At 34.7% G+C, this 21,850-nt stretch overlaps 1 protein-coding gene across 3 annotated transcripts in view; it reads left to right on the forward strand.

Moving 5' to 3' along the window:
* CABCOCO1 (ciliary associated calcium binding coiled-coil 1) overlaps positions 1–21,850 on the forward strand; it is a 125,404-nt gene that overhangs the window by 16,151 nt on the left and 87,403 nt on the right. For 2 of the 3 annotated variants that reach the window (XM_001924770.5, XM_084997027.1), the window contains exons 4-5: positions 15,256–15,400; positions 19,920–19,992. In XM_001924770.5, coding sequence (XP_001924805.1) covers positions 15,256–15,400; positions 19,920–19,992 — 218 coding nt within the window. Of the gene's footprint in view, positions 1–11,113; positions 11,167–15,255; positions 15,401–19,919; positions 19,993–21,850 lie in introns of all 3 variants that reach the window. The other variant, XM_084997028.1, reaches the window with a different exon arrangement.

Below are 21,850 nucleotides of genomic sequence, written 5' to 3' on the forward strand. Positions count from 1 at the left end.
ATGTAAGTATTACTGGGAAATCTTAGAATTACTGTTAAGAGGAATTATTTTGGTCAATATCAAAACCATATGAAATAGACTTTACTAATATTCTTGTTAGCTCTTGTGACTTTTTTTTTTACATATACCCTTGATGAGTACTATAGGAAATTTGGAAATTCTTCCTTGGAGCAATTTTAGATATTAAAGACTTTTGTTTGAGAATAAATAGAATTGCTTCTTAGAAGGAGAGCAAGGAAATCTATTGTTTTTTTATTGCCAACTCTGAGTGGTAGGCAGTGTAATCTTTAACATACATTATGGAACCCAGAGCAACTCCAACTGGGAGGTGTCATAACCACTATCTTAGGGTTAAGCAAGTAGTTTAGAGAACAAGGTTGCATATCTGGGAAATGGCAGAACTAGAACTTGATCTTAGAGTGTATAATCAAAAGACAATGAGCACAATAAACATGAGGTGTTTTGTTCCAGGGTATAGCAAAAATGAGGTGTTTGTGTCTCAATTGAAAGACATGCTTGTGTCAGTGGAACACAGCTTCCTTCTTCCTTCCTTCATTTTCTTCTTCCTTTTTTTTCTCCTTTTCTTTTTAGTTGTTTGGTTGTTTTTAATTTCTTTTTTTTTCCCATTTATTTTCTTTCTTTTTTTAAAATTTTTTTCAAGTAGTCTTAATTGTAATCAATTGTTATTTCCCCAATATATTTTTTTTTCTACTGTACAGCATGGTGACCCAGTTACACATACATGTATACATTTTTTTCTCACATTATCATGCTCCTTCATAAGTGACTAGACATAGTTCCCAGTGTTACACAGCAGGATCTCATTGCTAATCCATTCCAAAGGCAATAGTCTGCATCTATTAACCCCAAGCTCCCAATCCATCCCACTCCCTCCTCCTCCCCCTTGGCAACCACAAGTCTATTCTCCAAGTCCATGGTTTTCTTTTCTGTGGAAAGGTTAATTTGTGCCATATGTTAGATTCCAGATGGAAATAATATCATATGGTATTTGTCTTTCTCTTTCTGACTTACTTCACTCAGTATGAGAGTCTCTAGTTCCATCCATGTTGCTGCAAATGGCATTATTTTTTCTTTTTTATGGCTGAGTAGTATTCCATTGCGTATATATACCACATCTTCCTAATCCAGTCATCTGTTGATGGACATTTGGGTTGTTTCCATGTCTTGGCTATTGTGAATAGTGCTACAATGAACATGCAGGTGCACGTGTCTTTTTTAAGGAAGGTTTTGTCCAGCTATATGCCCAAGAGTGGGATTGCTGGGTCATATGGTAGTTCTATGTATAGTTTTCTAATGTACCTCCATACTGTTCTCCATAATGGTTGTACCAGCTTACATTCCCACAAGCAGTGCAGGAGGGTTCCCTTTTCTCCACACCCTCTCCAGTATTTGTACTTTGTGGACTTATTAATGATGGCCGTTCTGACTGGTGTGAGGTGGTACCTCATAGTAGTTTTTATTTGCATTTCTCTAATAATCAGTGATGTTGAGCGTTTTTCATGTGCTTGTTGGCCATCTGTGTTTCTTCTTTAGAGAAATGTCTACTCAGGTCTTTTGCCCATTTTTCAATAAAATAGGCCTATAAATTCAAGAGACTGACTAGGCCACAAATAGGATAAACCAAAAGAAAAATACCATCAACTAACTGAATCTAATTGACTTTTATAGAACAGTCCACCCCAAAACAACACGATAGTCAATTCTTTTCAAGTTCATATGGCACATTCACCAAGGTGGTCCATATCCTGTGCCAGAACCATAAATTTAAAAAACTCATACAGATAGATTCTCTGACCACAATGGAATTAAACAAGAAAGTAATAATAATAGAGCTATGTTTGAAAAGTCTCTGAACACTTGGAATTATACAGCATAATTCTAAATAGTCCATGAGTCAAAGAGAAAATCTCAACATATATTAGAAAAGATTTTTAAATAAATGAAAACAAAATACATGAAAATTTATGTGGTGCATCTGAGCCAATGGTGATGAAAATTTCAGTGCTTATATTAGAAAAGAAAAAAATCTGAAATAAATAATATAAGCTTGAAGTTTAGGAAACCAGAAAAAAAAGCATGAATCAAACAGAAAGGAAAGAAATAATAACAGAAATCAATGAAATTGAAAATGGAAAGCCAATAGAGAAAACCAATGAAATTAAATCTTGATCTTTGAAATGGTCAGTAAAACTGATAAACATGAAGCAAAACAAAAAAAAAAAGAGAGAGAAAAGGCACAGATTATCATTACCAGGTATTAAAAAAAAAGGGATATAACTAAAGACCTAAAGATGATAGAGAATACCACCTATAATATGTAAACTAAAAAACAAAAAGGAAATTACTGATTTTCAAAAACCACAAACTAACAACATTTACCCAAGATGAAATAGATAACCTGATGGTTTCTAACAATTTAATAAATTGAATTGGTTGCTAAAAACTTCTGGAAGAAAATCTACAGGCCCAGATGTTTTTACTGGAAAATTCCATTAAACATTTAATGAAGAAATACCACCAATTATATATAACATCTTCTAGAAATAATAGAGGAAAGAATATTTCCTAACAATGTTTTGAGGCTAGAATTATCTTTTACCAAAACCTGACAGAGAGAGAAGGAGTATGTAAAGGAGGGAGGAGAAGAGAAAGAGAAGGGAAAATCTTAGAGGAAGGATAGGGAAGTAAGGCTAGGAGAAGAAATTACAGAAATTACCCCAGTTGGTTGTTTTTTTTTTTTTTTTTTTTTTACATTATCATATAATCATACAGCATTTGTCTTTCTCTGACTTAGTTCACTTATCATAATGCACTGGAAGTTCATCCATGTTGCTGCAAATGGTAAAATTTCATTCTTTTTATGGCTGCATAGTATTCCATTGTGTGTGTGTGTGTGTGTGTGTGTGTTTCTTCTTTATCCATTAATATGTTGATGCACATTTAGGTTGCTTCCACATCTTGGATATTGTAAATATTGCAGCTATGAACATTAAGGTGCATATATATTTTCGAATTAGTGGTTTGGGTTTTTGTGGATATACACCCAGAAGTGGAATTGCCAGGTCTTATGGTAGTTCTGTTTTTGTTTTTTCAGATACCTGTGTACTGTTTTACACAGTAGCTGTACCAATTTACATTCCCACCAACAGTGTATTAGGGTTCCCTTCTCTCCACATCCTCACCAACATTTGTTATTTGTATTCTCTGCCCCCCCCCCCTTTTTTTTGCCATTTTAAGTCCGTACCCATGGCATATTGGGGTTCTCAGGTTAGGGGTCGAATTGGAGCTGTAGCTGCTGACCTACACCACAGCCACAGCAATACAGAATCCGAGCAGTGTCTGCAAACTACACCACAGCTCACGGCAATGCTGGATCCTTAACCCACTGAGCAAGGCCAGAGATAGAACCTGCATCCTCATAGATGCTAGTCATATTTGTTAACCACTGAGCCATGATGGGAACTCCTGTTATTTGTATTCTTTTTGATGATAACCATCTGATAGGTGTGAGGTGATATCTCTTTGTGGTTTTTATTTGCGTTTTCTTAATGATTAGTGATGCTGAGCATCTTTTCGTGTACTGTTGGCATCTACATTTCTTTTCTTTTTTTTATGGCCACACCTGTGGCATATGGAAGTTCTTAAGCAAGGGGTTCTTAAGCAGTGGCATGCCTACATCACAGCCATGGCAGTACCAGATCTGAGTCGTATCTGCAACCTATGCCACAGATTGATAGCAAGGCCAGATCTTTAACCCACTGAGCAAAGCCAGGGATCAAACCCATATCCTCATGGAGATTACATTGGGTCCTTAACCCACTAAGCCACAATGGGAACTCCTACATTTCTTCTTTGGGAAAATGTTTAGTTCTTCTGCCCATTTTTTAATCAAGTTATTAGGGTTTTGTTTTTTTTTATATTGAATTATTTGACCTTTTATATATGTTAGATATTAACTCCTTATCAGTCATATGATTTGCAGATATTTTCTCCCATTTGGTAGGTTGTCTTTTTGTTTTGTTGATGATTTCCTTAGCTGTAAAAAGGTTTTAATTAATTAGGTCTCTTTGTTTATTTTTGCTTTTATTTCCTTATAAAGTTATGGTAATAAAGTTAGAGTAGTAATGTGGAATTATTGAAGGGATAAACACATAAGTCAGTGGAACAGAAGACAGAATTCAGAAATAGACTCACACAAAAATTGTCATCTGATTTTTTGATAAATATGCAAAAGCAATTCATTGTAGCCTTTTTAATAAATGTTATTGGAACAACTACTCATCTATATTAAAAAAATGCTTCAACCTAAAACTTTTCACTTGATACCGTTATCTCCATTTTGATCATAGATATAAATTTAAAATGTAAAACTATAACACTTTTAGAAGAAAATGTGGGAGGAAATCTTCATGACCTGGTTTGTTGAGATGTCCTTAGACATGAGCCCCAAAACATATCCCATAAAAGAAAAAAATGGATATATTGGACTTTATCAAATTTTAAAACTTTTGTTTTGTGAAAGTCATTGCTAAAAGAATGAAAAGACAAGCTACAGACAGGTAAAAATTTATTTTTAAGTTATATCCATGAAAAAGGACTTGTATCTGTAATAAATAAAGAACTTTCAAAACTCAACAATAAGAAAACAACAATTAAAAATGGGCAAAGCCATAAAAACCCATAACTTCTAACCATCAGACAAACCTGAATTGAGGAACATTGTACAAAATATTTGACCGGTACTCTTCAAATGGACACAGTTATCAGAAACGAGAAAAGTCAGGAAGTTTCTCTGTGGTGTAGCAGGTTAAAGATCTGGTGTTGCCCCAGCTGTGGTGTAGGTAACAACTGCAATGCTGGTTCGATCCCTGACTGTGGAACATCTGCTACATACCTTGGGTGCAGCCAAAACAAAACAAACAACAACTAAAGTCAGAGATACTATCAATCTAGGGGAATCCCAGGAGATATGACTACAAATGTAATGTGGTATCCTGGATGAGATCTTGAAACAGAAAAAGGATGGTAAGTAAAAATTAAGGAAATCTAATAAAACATGGGCTTCAGTTAATTATGATGTGTACAACTGTTTTATTAGTACCATGATAACATAAGATGTTAAAAATAGAAAATAAGAGAAACTATGTGGAGTATGCAAGAATTCACAATACTATTTTTGTAATTTTTCTATAAATATAAATCTATTCTGATATAAGGTTTATCTTTTTTTTAATGGGTGATGAATTTCAACAGAAACTTCATCAAAGAAGATATAAGGATAGCAAATAAACACATGAAAAGATGTTCAACATTATTAGTTGTTAAGAAAATGTAAAATTCTTCTCTTTTCTCATGAGAAGAAAACCAGTGTAATACCACTACACATCTATTAGAACAGCTAAAATAAAAAATACTGACAATAGCAAGTGCTGACAAGGATACGTAACAACTAGAACTCATGTTTTGCTTGTGGAAATGCAAAGTGGCACAGCAACTCTTGACAATAGTTGGCAGTTTCCGATAAAATTATGTTCCATCAATCCCACTCCTAGTCATTACTCTAAAGAAGAGAAAACATATATTCCCACAAAAACTTGTACATGAGTGTTGTGTAACAGCTCTCTTCATAAGTGTCCAAAACTAAAAACAAATCCAAATGTCTGTCAATATGGTGAATAGATAAACTATGGTATACAGTGAACATACAGTGTAACACTACTCAGCAGTAAAAGTGAATTAGCCATGATACAGCAATTTGGATGAATCTCAATAACATCATACTGAGTTAAAGAAGTCAGCCTAAAAAGATTGTATACTGTCTGACAACATTTATAGGAAATTCTAAAAAAAGACACAAAGTCAGTGTTTGCCAAAGGTTGGGGTGGGGAGAGGACATGAAAGGATATTATGACAGAGTTTTGTGAGGTGATGTAACTGATCTGTGTCATGATTGTAGTGGTAGTTATGTGTCCTATCCAAGTTTAAGTCCATGGAACTGTACGTCAAAAGAAAATTCAGTTTTACTGTATGATAATTTAAAAAACATTTATATGTGAAAACAAAGATAAAAAAGACAGCCCACAGAATGGGAGAAACCATTTTCAAATGAAGCAACTGGTGAAGAATTACTCTCTAAAATATACAAATACCTCCTGCACCTCAATATCAAAACAAACAACCCAATCCAAAAAATGGGCAGAAGATCTAAATAGACATTTCTCCAAAGAAGTCATGCAGATGGCCAAAAAACACATGAAAAGATGCTCAAGCTCAACATCACTAATTATTACAGAAATGTTAATGAAAACTACCTTAAGATACCACCTCACACCAGCCAGAATGACCATCACCAAGAAGTCTACAAATAATAAATGCTAGAGAGGGCATGGAGAAAAGAGAACCCTCTTACACTATTGGTGGGAATGTACATTGGTGCAACCACTATGGAGAACAATATTGAGGTTCCTCAAAAAACTAAAAATAGAACTACCATATGATCCAGCAATCCCGCTCATGGACATCTATCCAGAGAAAACCATAATTTGAAAAGATAGGCGCACCCCAGTGTTCATTGCAGCACTATTTACAATAGCCAAAACATGGAAGCAACCTAAATGTCCATCCACACAGGTATGGATAAAGATGTGGTACATATATACAAGGGATTATTACTCAGCCATAAAAAGAATGAAATGATGCCATTTGCAACAACATGGTTGGACCTAGAAACTATCATACTGAGTGAAATTAGTGAAAGACAGACACCTTATGCTATCACCTATATGTGTAATATAAAGAAAAAATGATACAAATGAACTTATTTACAGAGCAGAAATAGACTCACAGACTTTGAAAAACTTATGATTACTGAAGTGGACAGGTGGGGGAATTGGGAGGGATGAACTGGGGGATTGGCATATGCACACTGAGGTATATGGGACAATTGGCCAATGGGGACCTGAGGTATAACACAGAGACCTCTACCCAGTGTTCTGTGATAATCTATGTGGGAAAAGAATCTGAGAGAGAATGGATATGTATATTATGTATGACTGGGTCATGTTGTACAGGAGAAATTATCACAGCCTTGTAAATTATACTCAATAAAAATGGTCTCATGCATGAGAAGAAAAAAGAAAAGAAAAAATATATGCTCTAACAAGAAAGAGAAACTATGTAAGAATAAACTTTAAAAAGAAATGTGCAAGCCCTAATGAATAAAAGGTCAAAGCATTTTAAAGGTCACACAAAAAGTTTTCAACATTAGGAAAAAAATCAACATTCTTTGAAAGACTGAACATCGTAATGATGAATCTTGTCAGGTTAATTTATAATATTAATATTCCAATAAAATACTGACATTTTTTGGTTAATGTTTTTAGCTGGGGTAGGTTACTAAGCAAGGTGATTATAATAAAAATATGGAAGAGCAATAAAAATAGCCAGAAAAACTGTCTTTAAAAAGTATAATAAGCTATAGCATATCCTAGTAGCAACAGTAGCAGTAATACTAGTAGCAGTAGTAAGTAGTAGTAGCAGCAGTAGTAGTAGTAGCGCAGCAGGAGCAATAATAGCAGTAGTGGTGGTGGTAGTATTGGTAGCAGCAGCAGTAGCTGTAACAGTGGCAGTAGTGGTGGTAGTGGTAGCAGTGGTGGTAGTGGTAGTCGGTAGTAGCAGTAGTAGTGGTAGTAGTAGCAGTGACAATGGTGGTGGTGGTAGTAGTATTTGTAGTAGCAGTATTATAAAAATCTCAAATATTTGGACAGAGTGGTGGCTCACTGTACAAACAAACCAAAGAGACAAAGCAGAATGTGTTAGCAATAGACTCAAGCATTGGAATTCAATATTTGGTAAAATGACATCCCAAATCTGTGGTGAAATTATTTACTATTCAATACATTATATTGGGGCAACTGGGTATCCATCTAGAAAAAAAAATAAAATAAAACTGGATTCCAACCTGTCTCTATCCATAAACCAGAATACATTCCAAGTGGACCAAATACTTAAATGTAAAATTAAAGGAACTACAAAAATGTTAGAGAAAAACAGAGGTTAATTTATTTACAACCTGAATGGGGAAGACCTTTATAATTATGCCTCAAAATTTTGAAGCCATAAAGACAAAGATAGTTAAGTTTGTCAAAAGTCTGCACTCAAAAAAATACCAAAAGAACAATCAGAAGAAGAATAAGAAACTGGAAAATCATTACATCTCAGATACCAACAAACAATTAAGTTCTATGATATAAAAAGAGCATGCAGAAGCAAGAAGAAAAAGACCAAAAATGCTATAGAAGAGTATGACATGGCTATGACTAAATAAATACAAATTATTCTTAAATGAAAAGTTCAGCATTCAAGATAATAAAATTGCTAATTAAAACTACACAGAAATGCCACTTGTCATATATCAGACTGACAAAACTAAAATTTTGGTAGCATTCTCAGCTGTCAAAGCTGTTATAAAACAAATCTTATATTGCTAATGGAAGTATACATTTGAAAACCATCTTGTGGAATGTAGGTTAGCAACTATCCATTCAATTTGTCTCTTTGATGTAGCAATTCCATTTTGTGGAGTTTATCCTACAAATCCACTTGCACACATGTAACCTGACATATATGTAAAGTCATTAGTTGCAGTAATGTTTGAAAAAACAAAAAACTAAAAATATCATTTGAAAAAATCAGTGTGAACTCTTGTTTAACTTAATAGAAATACAGATGTATAAATTGTTAAGTGTAAACACATATACACACATACTTCTTAGCTCTGTTCACAAAGAGGCCCCAAAAGCAATAACATCCAGTAGCAAGGAGCATACCACCCAGGACCCAGTTCTTGGTGTATAATTTCATTCTCAAATAAAGGAACCAGGGCTCCTTAGAAAAAGGATCATAGACCTGGAATGAGGAACATAAAAGATGAGCTTGGGGCAGCTTGTGACCAAAAGTAAGTGCTCACAAATCAAAATGATGAGGGATATGTCAAAGAAACAGAGAAGCCAACTGAAAAAGCTCCCAATGTCCAAAATTAGAGCAATTTGAACAAAATAACATGGTGTTGAATTATAATCCAAAGTACAAAATTAACACTTATGAATCCACACTGATAAAAATTAGTGATTGCAAATTAACTGGGGTAAAACAGACAAATCTCCTAGGTAGAATTCCTAATAATATATGTAGATGCTTCACCTTCAAGAAGTCGAAGCACCACTCCCCACCCCTTAAGTGTGGACTACACAGGGACTCCTTCCAAAGAGGACAGTATGGAAAGGGAGAAAAACAGTGGCTTGACAGTAGAGAAGCCTGACAAGTAGAGCCTCAACCAGGTGACTAAGGCCGACACACTGAGGAATAAGCCATGTTCAATAGCAATACCCTCGATATAATGGGATGAGAATGACACTGTAGTCTTCCTCTCCCAAAACCCTTACCCCCTGTCTAATTATGACAGAAATATCAGATAAACTCTAATTTAAGGGCATACTGCAGGGAATCTGACTAGTACTTCTCAAAACTGTCAAAGCCATTAAAAAGAAAGAATGTCTAGAAAACATTTCAGTCTAAGGAGACATGATGACTAAACATAATGTGTCCTAGAGGGGATCCTGGAACAGAAAAATACTTTAATAAATAAATCCAAAATATGAACTTAAATGATAATATATCAATATTTTCTCATTAGTTGTGTCAGATGCATCATAGCTATATTCACAATGGGGAAAACTTTATGGCTATCTGGGAATTTGGTAATATTCTTTCAACTTTTCTATAAATCTAAAAACTACTCTAAAATTACAAGTTTATCTGTAGGGATTACCTTATACCTAAATTGGAATACTATGGAATACTGTACCTAAATTGGAAAACTTTATGGGCTATCTGGGAATTTGGTAATATTCTTTCAACTTTTCTATAAATCTAAAAACTACTCTAAAATTACAAGTTTATCTGTAGGGATTACCTTATACCTAAATTGGAATACTATGCAGCTGTGAAAAGGAAAGAATGAGGGGAGTTCCCTTGTGAGGCAGTGAGTTAAGGATCCAGTGTCACTGCAGCAGCTCGGGTTGCTGCTATGGTGCGGGTTCCATCCCTGGTCCAGGAACTTCCGCATGATGAGGGCTGTGGCACAAAGAAAAGGAAAGAATGAGGAAGTTTTCTAAGTATCCTAATTTGTTACTGAGTAAAACAAGGTATAGACTTGTATTCTTTTATCTATAAAAGAGAAAAAATGAATTCATGTTTTTATAATATATACAAAGAAATGCTGAAAGAATACAGAAAAAACTAATCAAAATTTTCTGTGTGAAGAGCATAGGAACTGGGCACATGGACAATAGGATTGGAGGAGGTCTTCTCATGTCACATCTTTGAATATATTTTTTAAACCATGTGAATATATCACCTATGAATTAAATTGTAAAAGGAAATATATGGCATAAACAGACTTAACCTTTGCAGCCTCCGAGCTGACTGTTTGCAAACTAGGCACAGAATAAAGGAAAGTTTAAAAATTTCATGGATCTCATATTTCAAATTTGACAAGAAATTTCCATTTTAAACTTTTTCCATAACTTATAACTGACTCAAGAATATTCCTTTTATGTGAAACTTTATATTGTTGATACCAGTTCCAAAATGATTTTTTAAAACTTGAGCAGGACCCGTCCAAGTACACATAAACTATGAGAGGGTGAAAGTACATATATGTAAAACCTAACCAGAAAAAAAGCAAGGCAACTAGTGTTTCCTTCTGGCAGGACAAAAAAAAAAAAAAAAAAATCCCCTCGAACCTTTCAATCTAGCAAGGTTATCCATGATCATCAGGCAAGAATGGAATCTTAGCCAAGTGTGCCAGGGAAGGAAGTAAAGTATGGTTATACTCAAACTCAGAGGTGGTGACGTCCTGGGCACCTAGCATACACTCCCCTCTGGAGCAACATCTTCATAGAAAAAGCCCTGAAGAGCAGTCTGTGCTGTGAACTATAGTTGTGGTCGACTATTACGAAGTTCTAATATCTGCATTTTATACTGACTGCATTTTATACTGACTAGGTTTCTCATCTGTCTCTTGTCTCAGATTATACTGCATTAACTATAAGACATTCAGCAGACAACACACCTGGAACCAAGGTAGATCAAACTAAGAGATTATAAAACATAGGATTTGTATAGTTACCTTAACAAAATGTATTTTGAGGTCTAGTTTTTCCAGAACCTGACCAAGGACAAGATACAGAGTATTAGATACACTCAATATCCGGCCTCCATCCAGGTCAATGGGCCTAGATTGAGTCTCCTCTATATAACATGACTATAGGAAACAACCATAGAATACGTTTTAGTTCTTTGAAATTGAATTGTTTTTCCTCCAAATAGAAATGATAATAATAATAATTAGCATTTATATAGAATTAATTTGTGTCACTCACAGTGCCATTTGCTTTTCAGATACTGTGTCAATTAATTGCTTTTCAGATACTGTGTCACTGTGTCAGAGCATTATAAGATAGTTCTATTATTCCCCTCATTTTACTTTATTTCTTTTTTGTTTTGGGACTGCACTTGCAGCATATGGAAGTTCCTGGCCTAGCGGTCGAATTGGAGCTGTAGCTGAGGCCTACGCCTCAGCCACGGCAACGCTGGATCTAAACTGCATATATGACCTATGCAGCTTATGTCAATGCCAGAATCTTAGCCCACAGAGTGAGACCCACATCCTAATGGATATTATGTCAGATTCTTAACCCACTGAGCCACAATGGAAATTCCATCTCCTCATTTTAAAAATGAGAAAAACAAATGAGATTCAGAGAGGTTAAATCTGAACCCCAGTAAGCAAGAGCCCATCCTTCTGACTTGTGCATCAAATCTGCCCAGCTTTGGGCTGAATTCAAGAAGCACTATACACTTGTGTATGTATCTTTTTAGTTGACCACGTGTTTCCCATGCATTTCTTATTTAATCTTCACAAGGCACTGTTATTTTGAAAATTGGTATTATTCTCATTTACAGATAAGGAAAATGAAACTCAGATCACCTAACTAATAAATGGCAGTTATGAGGTACCAATCTAAGTCTTTTATAAGTCTAGTGTATTCTTTCATTACCCTGAATTTTCATGGAAAAATTTTATTTCTAGTAACTTTTACTATTTAATTGGTTAATCTTTCATATTTTAATCACATCACTAAATGTGATTTTTAAAAGAGCAAACATTTCAGTTACGTAGTGAAATGATAACATTCCTAGTTTTTAAAGCTATTATCAGAGTTCCCATCTTGGCGCAGCAGAAACGAATCCAACTAGGAACCATGAGGTTGCAGGTTCGATCCCTGACCTCGCTCAGTAGGTTAAGGATTCCGCGTTGCTATGAGCTGTGGTGTAGGTTGCAGACATGGCTCAGATCTGGAGTTGCTGTGGCTCTGGCATAGGCCGGCAGCAACCGCTCCAATTGGACCCCTAGCCTAGGAACCTACATGTGTCGCAGGTATGGCCCTAAAAAGACAAAAGACAATAAATAAATAAATAAATAAATGCCATTATCTATAGAAAGACATTAGACATAGAAAAACTGTTTTAAAGCTTGGATAAGTATAATAACATCTAGAATTATAATCATCTAAATTTTTTCTCTGCATCTGTAATTAATACCGTTTTATTAATAAAATGATTCAGATTGTAATCCATTCATTTCTAAATTGCTTTTATCCAACAGATTTTTCATTTCTGAAATTACTCTTATTTTCAAAAGAATTTTATTATGGATAAAGTAATATTCTATAATTGAGCTTCACTTAGAATAATATAGGAAAGCCTAGTTATCCAGCAATAATTTGTGTTTCTGATAGATGTAAAAAAAGATCTGGAAGGAGGCTATGAGAATTGGACTAGTTGTCATTCATGAATCCAGATTTTAATTGTTATACATGTTTATGCTTCTTTTCTAATTCCTACACATAGAAAAGAATCCAGACTAAACAAATTACAAGTTAGTGTTTAGAGTGTCTTCCAAATTTTTAAATTACTTTACTGTCATTTATTAGTAATTTGGGGACCAAGCACTTATATCCCAGAAAAAGTAGCTATGTAACCCAGAGGTAACTGGATCCAAAGATTGGCCTGTGTTCTTCTAACTCCTCTGCACTCTCCCCTTCTACCTCTCCAAAAAATCCAAACAAAAACATGGAAAGTTTACTAGTGGTTTCCTAAGAAAAAGAGGTTTGGTTGGGATTGGGAAGGTGGAGTTAACATCTTTCAGCACAGTTCTCCCTTAAGCCCTTATCCAGACAGTCAAGCCCCTGCTGACCATTGCCTCCAGCTAGCAGCCAATCCAACCTCATTTTTGCTAGATCCTTTCACCTTTTCACCCCCATGCTGTTTGGTCTTGTGTCCATACATACCTCACCTGTCAGCAAACAAAAGACAGTTTGGACACTTCAGTTACCTAGATTCATCTTCAGGACATGGGGAGCCATGTTTGTATCGTAAATAATATTTGCCTACCACAAGTAAAAATGAGAATAATATAACCAATAGAAAAAGAAGAGTAAAGTTAATGCTTGTACTCTATTCATTATGAAAGTTAAGTCTAAGGCATTTGACATATCTTTACTTTTTCAGCTGGACAGATGCCAGAGAAGATAGTTTTACTTTGTTGCTTGTTTGCTTTCAATTGCAAAGAATAGACCATAACCATTGACTTGTTTATTTTTGGTAATGGTGGTGTCAAGTGTCACTCTTTTTTTTTTTTTAATTTATTTATTTTTCCTGCTGTACAGCATGGGGACCAAGTTACACTTACATGTATACATTTTTTTTCCTCACCCTTTGTGCTGTTGCAGTATAAGTATCTAGACATAGTTCTCAATGCTACTCAGCAGGATCTCATTGTAAATCCATTCCAAGTTATATCCCATAACCCCAAGCTCCCGATCCTTCCCACTCCGTCCCTCTCCCCCCGGATGGCCACAAGTCTGTTCTCCAAGTCCATGATTTTCTTTTCTGTGGAAATGTTCATTTGTGCTGTATATTGAATTCCAGTTATAAGCGATATCATATGGTGTTTGTCTTTGTCTTTATGAATTATTTCACTCAGTATGAGAGTCTCTAGTTCTATCCATGTTGCTGTAAATGGCATTATGTCATTCTTTTTTATGGCTGAGTAGTATTCTATTGTGTATATATACCACATCTTCCTAATCCAATCATCTGTCGATGGACATTTGGGTCAATTAATCTTTGACAAGAGAGGCAAGAACATAAAATGGGAAAAATAAAGTCTATTCAGCAAGCATTGCTGGGAAACCTGGACAGCAGCATGCAAAGCAATGAAATTAGAACACACCCTCACACCATGCACAAAAATAAACTCAAAATGGCTGAAAGACTTAAATATAAGACAGGACACCATCAAACTCCTAGAAGAGAACATAGGCAAAACACTCTCTGACATCAACCTCATGAATATTTTCTCAGGTCAGTCTCCCAAAGCAACAGAAATAAGAGCAGAAATAAACCACTGGGACCTAATCAAACTGAAAAGCTTTTGTACAGCAAAAGTGTCACTCTTTTTTTGCAGTGTCATCTGGCTCTCACCACCACATCAGGAATACGTTTGAGAAAAAGCTTACATAAGTTATGTCTGTAGCTTGGAAAAGGAAAAAAAAATCTTGATATTTTACATAAAATCCGAATTTCTGGCATCCATTGAAAATCTTCAGGCCCAAATTCCCACATGGTTACAATCAGCTAAAGCCAAGTGTTGACTCTCTCTGTTCATTTACATTTTCAGCTCTGAGTTCAGTTCTGCTGTCTAGAGTGGCTGACTCTATCACGTTGGCTTTCCTTATCAGCTGACCCAACAAACCTTTGTGTCATTTCCATCTATACTCTTAGTCTAAGATCATAAAATTCTTTTCTTTTCTTTTCCATTCTAAAGTAATCTTTAGATAGATTGAATTTTTTTAATATCTTAAAATAGAAATATTTTTTAGACAATTGTATAGTATTATGGTAATTTAAAATTTTGGAGTGTGTCAACTGATATTCTTTTACAAAAAATATCATTATTAATTGGCATAAGAAAGCAGTAATAGTTTTACCATTTGTCCTACTAATACTGAAAAAGGACCTTTTTGCACATTAAGGGGATCTTGGATTATTTTGTTTCCGGAACATCTAATAAAATGATGCTTAAGATTTCTCTGGATTTTATTTCAGCACTGCGTATGTCCTTAGAAGACAGCATAAAATGGCTTGGAGAAGTTATGGCTGAAATAGGGCCATCCCATTCACAAAAAAATGAGGAGTGGAATATCTTTGATATAAAACAAACCAATGCTATTGTTGATTACTTAAAAGTCAGGTATGGATTTTTTCAGTAGTATTTATTTCTCATTTTAGGTTCTCTAGAAAATGTCTATTAAATAGAAACCAATTCAGTTTTTAATAAGGTTAAACATTTACAGAATTTAGCAATAACTAACCCCAACCAGTAATTAGAGTATATTCAGATCATCCACCCAATAAATAAAAACCAGGACATTGAACATTTTGGTTAAACTTGCATTCTTAAAAAAAAGGTTTGTGTTTTATAAATATAGTTTCATCTAAAATTGCCTAAGGATTTCTTTTTCTCTGAGTCTCTAATACTGTTTTTCTTAATAAAATGATTCTAATTATTCAAATTTGATTACAATAGACTTCAAGTAGTTGACCTTGACATTAAAATTTTACATTTCAAAGAGTAACATTTATTTCCATTTAAACATTTAGTTTAAGTGATTCATATTAGAAATTGAAGAGATTTAGGTATATACTTCCTCAAATTTATTATGTGCCCTGAAATATTTTGTATTATTAACCAATTTTAAATTCATTAAGTCTTCCTTTCTGCGTAGAAAGTGATGGTGGGTGGAGGGAGAGTATTTTTATTAGAGTGATTCTTCATTGGTGAACTGAGAAATCTGTCTTATTATATGTTTTGTCACAAGGTCTGCAGTAGAGTCATGCATTTCTCCCAAGGGACATTTATAAAGTTAGCAAATATTTAAACAAGTGTTGGTAAAAATCTTTCTTTTGCCTAACTAAAAGCTCTGCAAAATATCTTTGTTCCTCTATTACTGTATACTGCAGTGCTTTCCAACTTTAAGTTTTAAAATTCCAAAATAAATGGTGCTGCATGATGTTCTAGACATGCTTATGATTTGCTTGGCAAGGATCCTGGTTGTAGTCTGGAAGTTTTTTAAAAATTAATGTGTTTAATATGATAAGGTTTATATACTGGTTTCTGGCATGAATTAATGGTGTATGACATATTTTTATGTAATAGCATTTGATATAATATGATTGCTTAACATAACAACAGACCTCCTAATATGTGTCTCTCACTAAAAACCACAGTAGTCTTCATATCAATTAGATTAAGGAGACATCCTTGTGTGGGGGAGGGAAGGAAATGGAAATCTGGAATTGGAGGAGAGCCTATGCCCCAGGCTCTTTCTGCCCGTCAGGGTTTGGATATCACTGGGCAAGGGCAGTTCTCTGCACATTTGTAGAGCATCCTTCTTTCCTTTCTCTCTCTATTTGAACCAGGTTTCTCTTGCAGAACACATTTTTCAGCTGAGCTCTAAGTGCAGGAGGTTTGTAATGGGCTCCAAGGACTGACAGTTAACCAAGTAGCAAAACCCATGCACCTTCTGAATGATGAAAGATGGGGCTCTTTTCTCATGTATCACATCTTCATTAATGCATTTCTTGACGTTTTATTGACAGTCAGAAAACGGTTCAGTGAGGAGGGGATGCCAGTGTTAGTCACCTTTAAATCCTAACCAGGGTAACTTCACATACCCAAAATACCTAGTCTTCTCAAAAAAAAAAAAAAAAAAAATTCAAAGAATAGCCAAATTAAATCAGAACTAGTTTTTGATGCTGTTAAATTTTCATATTGTAATTTCAAGGAAATTACATGTTTTAAGTGACTCTGTCACAGAAGATAATGTATCAGTTGGTAAGTAGGATTTCTGGAATTGATACTGTCATTGTGTAGAGAAATGTGTTTTTCTACAACACCTGTTCAGGATATCTCATAGGTCCACAAATGTAAGTTTAAAGGCAGTTAAATCATATAATACTTTTCATTTTAGTGACTACAAAAAAGTTTGATAAGTATGGAGCTATCTTAATTATCAAAAGTATAAAAATGTTTCAGTTTGATCTGATGATTAAGTTTACTCAACCAGTAAAAGCCTTAGTCAGTTTTGGGAGAGCGTTTTTTGGAACATGACCTATAGCACACAAAACTTAACTGACAGTAAAGTTGAAATTTCACATGATGCCTTTTTTTTTTTTTTTTTTTTGGCTGTACCCGTGGCAGACAGATGTTCCCAGGCCAGGGATCAAACCCACACCAGAGCAGCAACCCCAGCCACAGCAATGACAATGCCAGATCCTCAACCCGCTGAGCCATGAGAGAAGTCCCATACGATGCTTTTATATGATGTGTCTGTGAACTGAAAAAACTAATACCAAAATTCTTCCCTAACATTGCTAATGAGTACTGTGTAATCTACATTTGTATGTATTGTATAGCATAACAAATATAAGTACTTACTGTAGCTTTTTAATATTAGACAACATTTAGATCTATACCTGGTTCAGGAACACTTGTATCATTATGTATTCTACATAATCCCTGAAAATCAAATGAAGGCATATCCTCAATATAAGAAAATCAACACTGTCGCTCTTTACACAAGAGCACTCCCTGCCATGGAGCCAAATATCTTGACCTGTTTTAATTCTGAGTATTCTTCCTTTGATTTAGGACTAAGGCAAGATGTCTGACAAAATAGTCTAGGGGTTTGAGCAGCTGGAAATCCAAAGGAAGAGGGGAAAAAATGCACTCCCATAGCAGAGCCATCTAATAGCTCCTTGGTAAAGTTAGAGAACATCAACCATAGTGGGGGACAGAATGAGGCAGTGGAGGTGATTTGACCTGTCCCTGAGTAAAGTGCTTCCTAAAGGCCCTGATCCATCTCACCATAGCCTGCATGACCCTCATCTGTCTCACCATAGCTTTGCCCAACCTTGCATCTTTGACTGCTGCATCCAAGTCATGCATTTTATTTTCATTGGTAGAAGTGAATTTCTCTTTTGGCATGAAACAATCTAATAAATATATGCGATGAGGAGAGTAAGTCTGAAAGATTATAAAATTGTGGGAAGGAAGATTTATGAATTAACTTCATTTGTGGCACAAGTTGGGGAAAGGAAAATTTTACCCTGGTTAGCTGAGAAGAAGCCAAGCTATTTCCAAAATACTCTACAGTCTTTTAATTCTTCTACTCAAAGTCAGTTATTACCAGTGTAATATTTTTAACCTTAAAGCTTTCTCTAGGTAACCCAATGTAAGGGAAGGAGAGTTTGAATTTATTTTGCTTCATTGAATCATCAAACTTCACTAATCTTGATGTATTTTCTAGCCAACAAATCAGAGTAATGTCAAAAGCTAAGTGAGTTTTTTGAATGTTGATGACTAATTTGAATGTACAAGCGTTTTTCCTCCCTCAAAAAGTCCCATGACTGAGTCTGCACACCCATCACATTTTAATGGATTATGTTAGTAGTGAGATCAACTGCTAATATAACTCAGAGAGACCCAGCTGCCTGAGGATTTCTTCATTGATTTCAAATGAATTGAAACTTTGATCCATTACAGCATTCAGGAGAAACCATTATTATACATGCTCTGTAGCTACATTTTGCAAATGTTAATTTCTCAGTTATATTAAAATCAATTTTCTTAAATAGCAAAAGGCACCAGAGTGAAAGAGAAACCACTAAGACAATTTTTTGTTCTTCAGCATTTTGCTGTATTATGAGTCTATTAATTTTCCCAACCAGCAGGAAGAGAATTAGAAAAATTCAAATATTATCACAAACAGGATATTAAAAGTCAGCCCTTCAGTAAATTTTTAACTCTCAATAACACATTGCTGAGATCTTTAAACTCACTAGAAATGTATTTTTTAAGAAACTCCTATCTTTTGACTCTTCATAGTTTTTATACAGTGACCACCTAGTCTTTAGAGTAGGAACTGAAGAAATTTTCTTTCTTAAATTAATTCCTCTCTTTGATGTGTAATTGAATGTTCTTCAAGAACATCAGACATCTTCTAAAAAGTATTTCACTTAATATTACATCATTTTTCAGCTATTATCAGATATTATTTTAATCTTAAACAGTTTGAGTATGTGAGAAATAATTGATATGGAAGTAGACTATAGAGTTCAGTGCCATTCATACCAAAGGAAACTGACTCCAGTTTGGAGCAAAACTTGAAAAAGAATGCGATGTTTGGTATAAGTTTGGCCAGTGCCTTGTTTGGTTATGAGCCAGGAAGAATCAAGATGAAGTCTAATTGCTCCCTTGTCACAGATCTATCCACTCATCACAGATTAATTTACTGATATTCATTTAGGTAATATGTTATATTGTTAATGTCTCAAAAAATAAATCTTTAATTTCTTATAATTTCTGGGCACTTTATTTTGGATTAAAGAAGGTGGCTAACTGCATATAACTGCATATCAGTGTTTAATGTCTTTAGCTTGGTCAATACAATTTTCCTTTAATGAATATTCTCATGAGAGTTAACTTGTGACACAAAGGGTTAAGATCCACTGTTGTCAAAGCAGCAGCTTGGGTCACTACTGTGGTGTAGGTTTGATCCCTGGCCCAGGAACTTCCACATGCTGTGGGCATGGCCAGATATATGTATGTATGTGTGTGTGTGTGTGTGTGTGTGTGTGCGCACATTCTTACACACTGCTTTTTTTACAAAATAAATTTATTTGAATTTCACATTTATTTTGTATTTCAGCCTATTTCAACACTACAAGCTATATGAGTTTCTGTTCTACTCTACCAGGGAAGAAATTGTGATAGGAACTGAGGTAAGTAATTTATCTAGATGGAACTAATTAAGCTGAATCACTTAATGCATGCTGATCAGCATCTGGATCTTTAACTGCTTAAAGCAACTTCTTGTCAAGATTACTGAAGTGTTAATATAACCAACTAGTAGTTTGCAAAAAGAATAATTACATAAAGGGAGCATTGGATTAAGAAAATAAGCTGTCTTCTGGCATTAAAAGCATTGCTAATTACATATACTTTATGTATTTATGGGTTATTTGACAAAGCTCAATTGCATAGATCATGTACGTCTTCATACAAATAAAACCAGGGACAGTGAGATAAACTAATTCAGTTAAATCTCTTCTAATTTCACATTTGTTTTCAGTCTACTCATTGTTTAGGGCCTAATTCAAATCTCACTTCCTCAAGGAAGCAAACCTTCCTTAATTGCATTGCACCTCAAAGGAAGGGTTTAGACAGACTCTTCAGTCACATTCTATTATTTTATCCCAGTTGGTCTTCTTTTGCTGAATATTGACTACTCTTAACACACAAATAAGCACATAAATCTATACCATGTTACGTGGTTTTCTAATTATTTCCTGTGGATTGATATGGTTAATATGATCCAACTATAATTTCCTTGAAGGCAAGGATCTTGTGCTGTTTTTCTACACAGCAGATAGTATAATGAGGACATACCTGTCTATACACGTAAGTGATTCGGTGACAGTGCATAGAATCGCAGTGAGAAGTGAGGTACTTTTAAACAGCCTTATATGTAATCACATATTTATAATGACTAGAAATGAATCCTGGGTAAGAGAACATCTTAAGGAAGCTAAAGATATCATTAAAAGGGGCTTCTTCAATTCTCAACTCCTTGAGGAGGCTTGTATTGCCTAGAAGTATAAGAGACAAGAGTGACCATGGTTAGAAATAGAGTGAATAAGGGGATATTTATATTGTCTTTATTAAGAACTGGATGGAATGTGCCAGCTGTTCTATCTTTCATAGTATTGTTTTTCTGGAATTTATAAATTGCTTGCTTCATAAATACCTTGGTTACCATGTCCCACACTCCATTGGGGTACTTTTTCTAATGCTGGCCTTTTAAATGAGCTGAAGTAAAACAAGGAACCCTTTTTGCTTTTGACATTCCTTAAAATTTCTTCTTTGCAATCTCTTCATACAGTTGCTTAAACTAGGTGTCACTTGACAGAGTTTCACTGAAAACGTTTCCATTTCAGACTTACATCATATAGTATGACAGCATTGCAATAATTATCTGTTTGGAATACAGCCCTATCTCATCCATTCAGCAAAACTTTGGGAAAATGAGAGTGGCTTCAACAGCAGCATAAGCAGATATTTAGAATCATCAAGAAAAAATTTCATAAAGAACTCTCTTTTCCTTTTGTTAATTACACAATGGTGCCTTTCTTCTTCATTGTAAGGATATATTTAGGTGACATTTATGCTTATGGAAAGATAAAATGGAGAAAGTAGACAAGGATTGGCTCATTTATTTTCCATTGTCTTTTGTATTTTCTCCAAGCTGAGTAGAACTACCAAAAAAAAAAAAAAATCCTTAAAGAAAAGATATTTGGTCTTCAAAAATTAGACCATTCATGGATTTCTAAAGGATTAACCGAAGCAAGTTAAGCAAAACAGTGTCGGATAACCTTTAGTGCAAATACCTCGTTTTTAATTAACAACCATTCATAGAGGAGGCAGGGGCATGCCCTGCTAATGTAATTATTCATGCTGACCTTGGGGCTCTGGGACCAAACAAGGGCCACACAAACACCACATAAACGTTCCAGATTTAACTCTCAGGCAAGCATTCAAGTTAAATAGCTCTGACAAATTTTAGTTTTTTTCTTGATTGTG

This window comes from Sus scrofa, chromosome 14 (genome assembly GCF_054392235.1).
Source record: "Sus scrofa isolate SSC_HxYL_T2T_F1_AM1 chromosome 14, Sscrofa_HxYL_maternal_Yorkshire_Landrace_v2.0, whole genome shotgun sequence".
NCBI lineage: Eukaryota > Metazoa > Chordata > Mammalia > Artiodactyla > Suidae > Sus > Sus scrofa.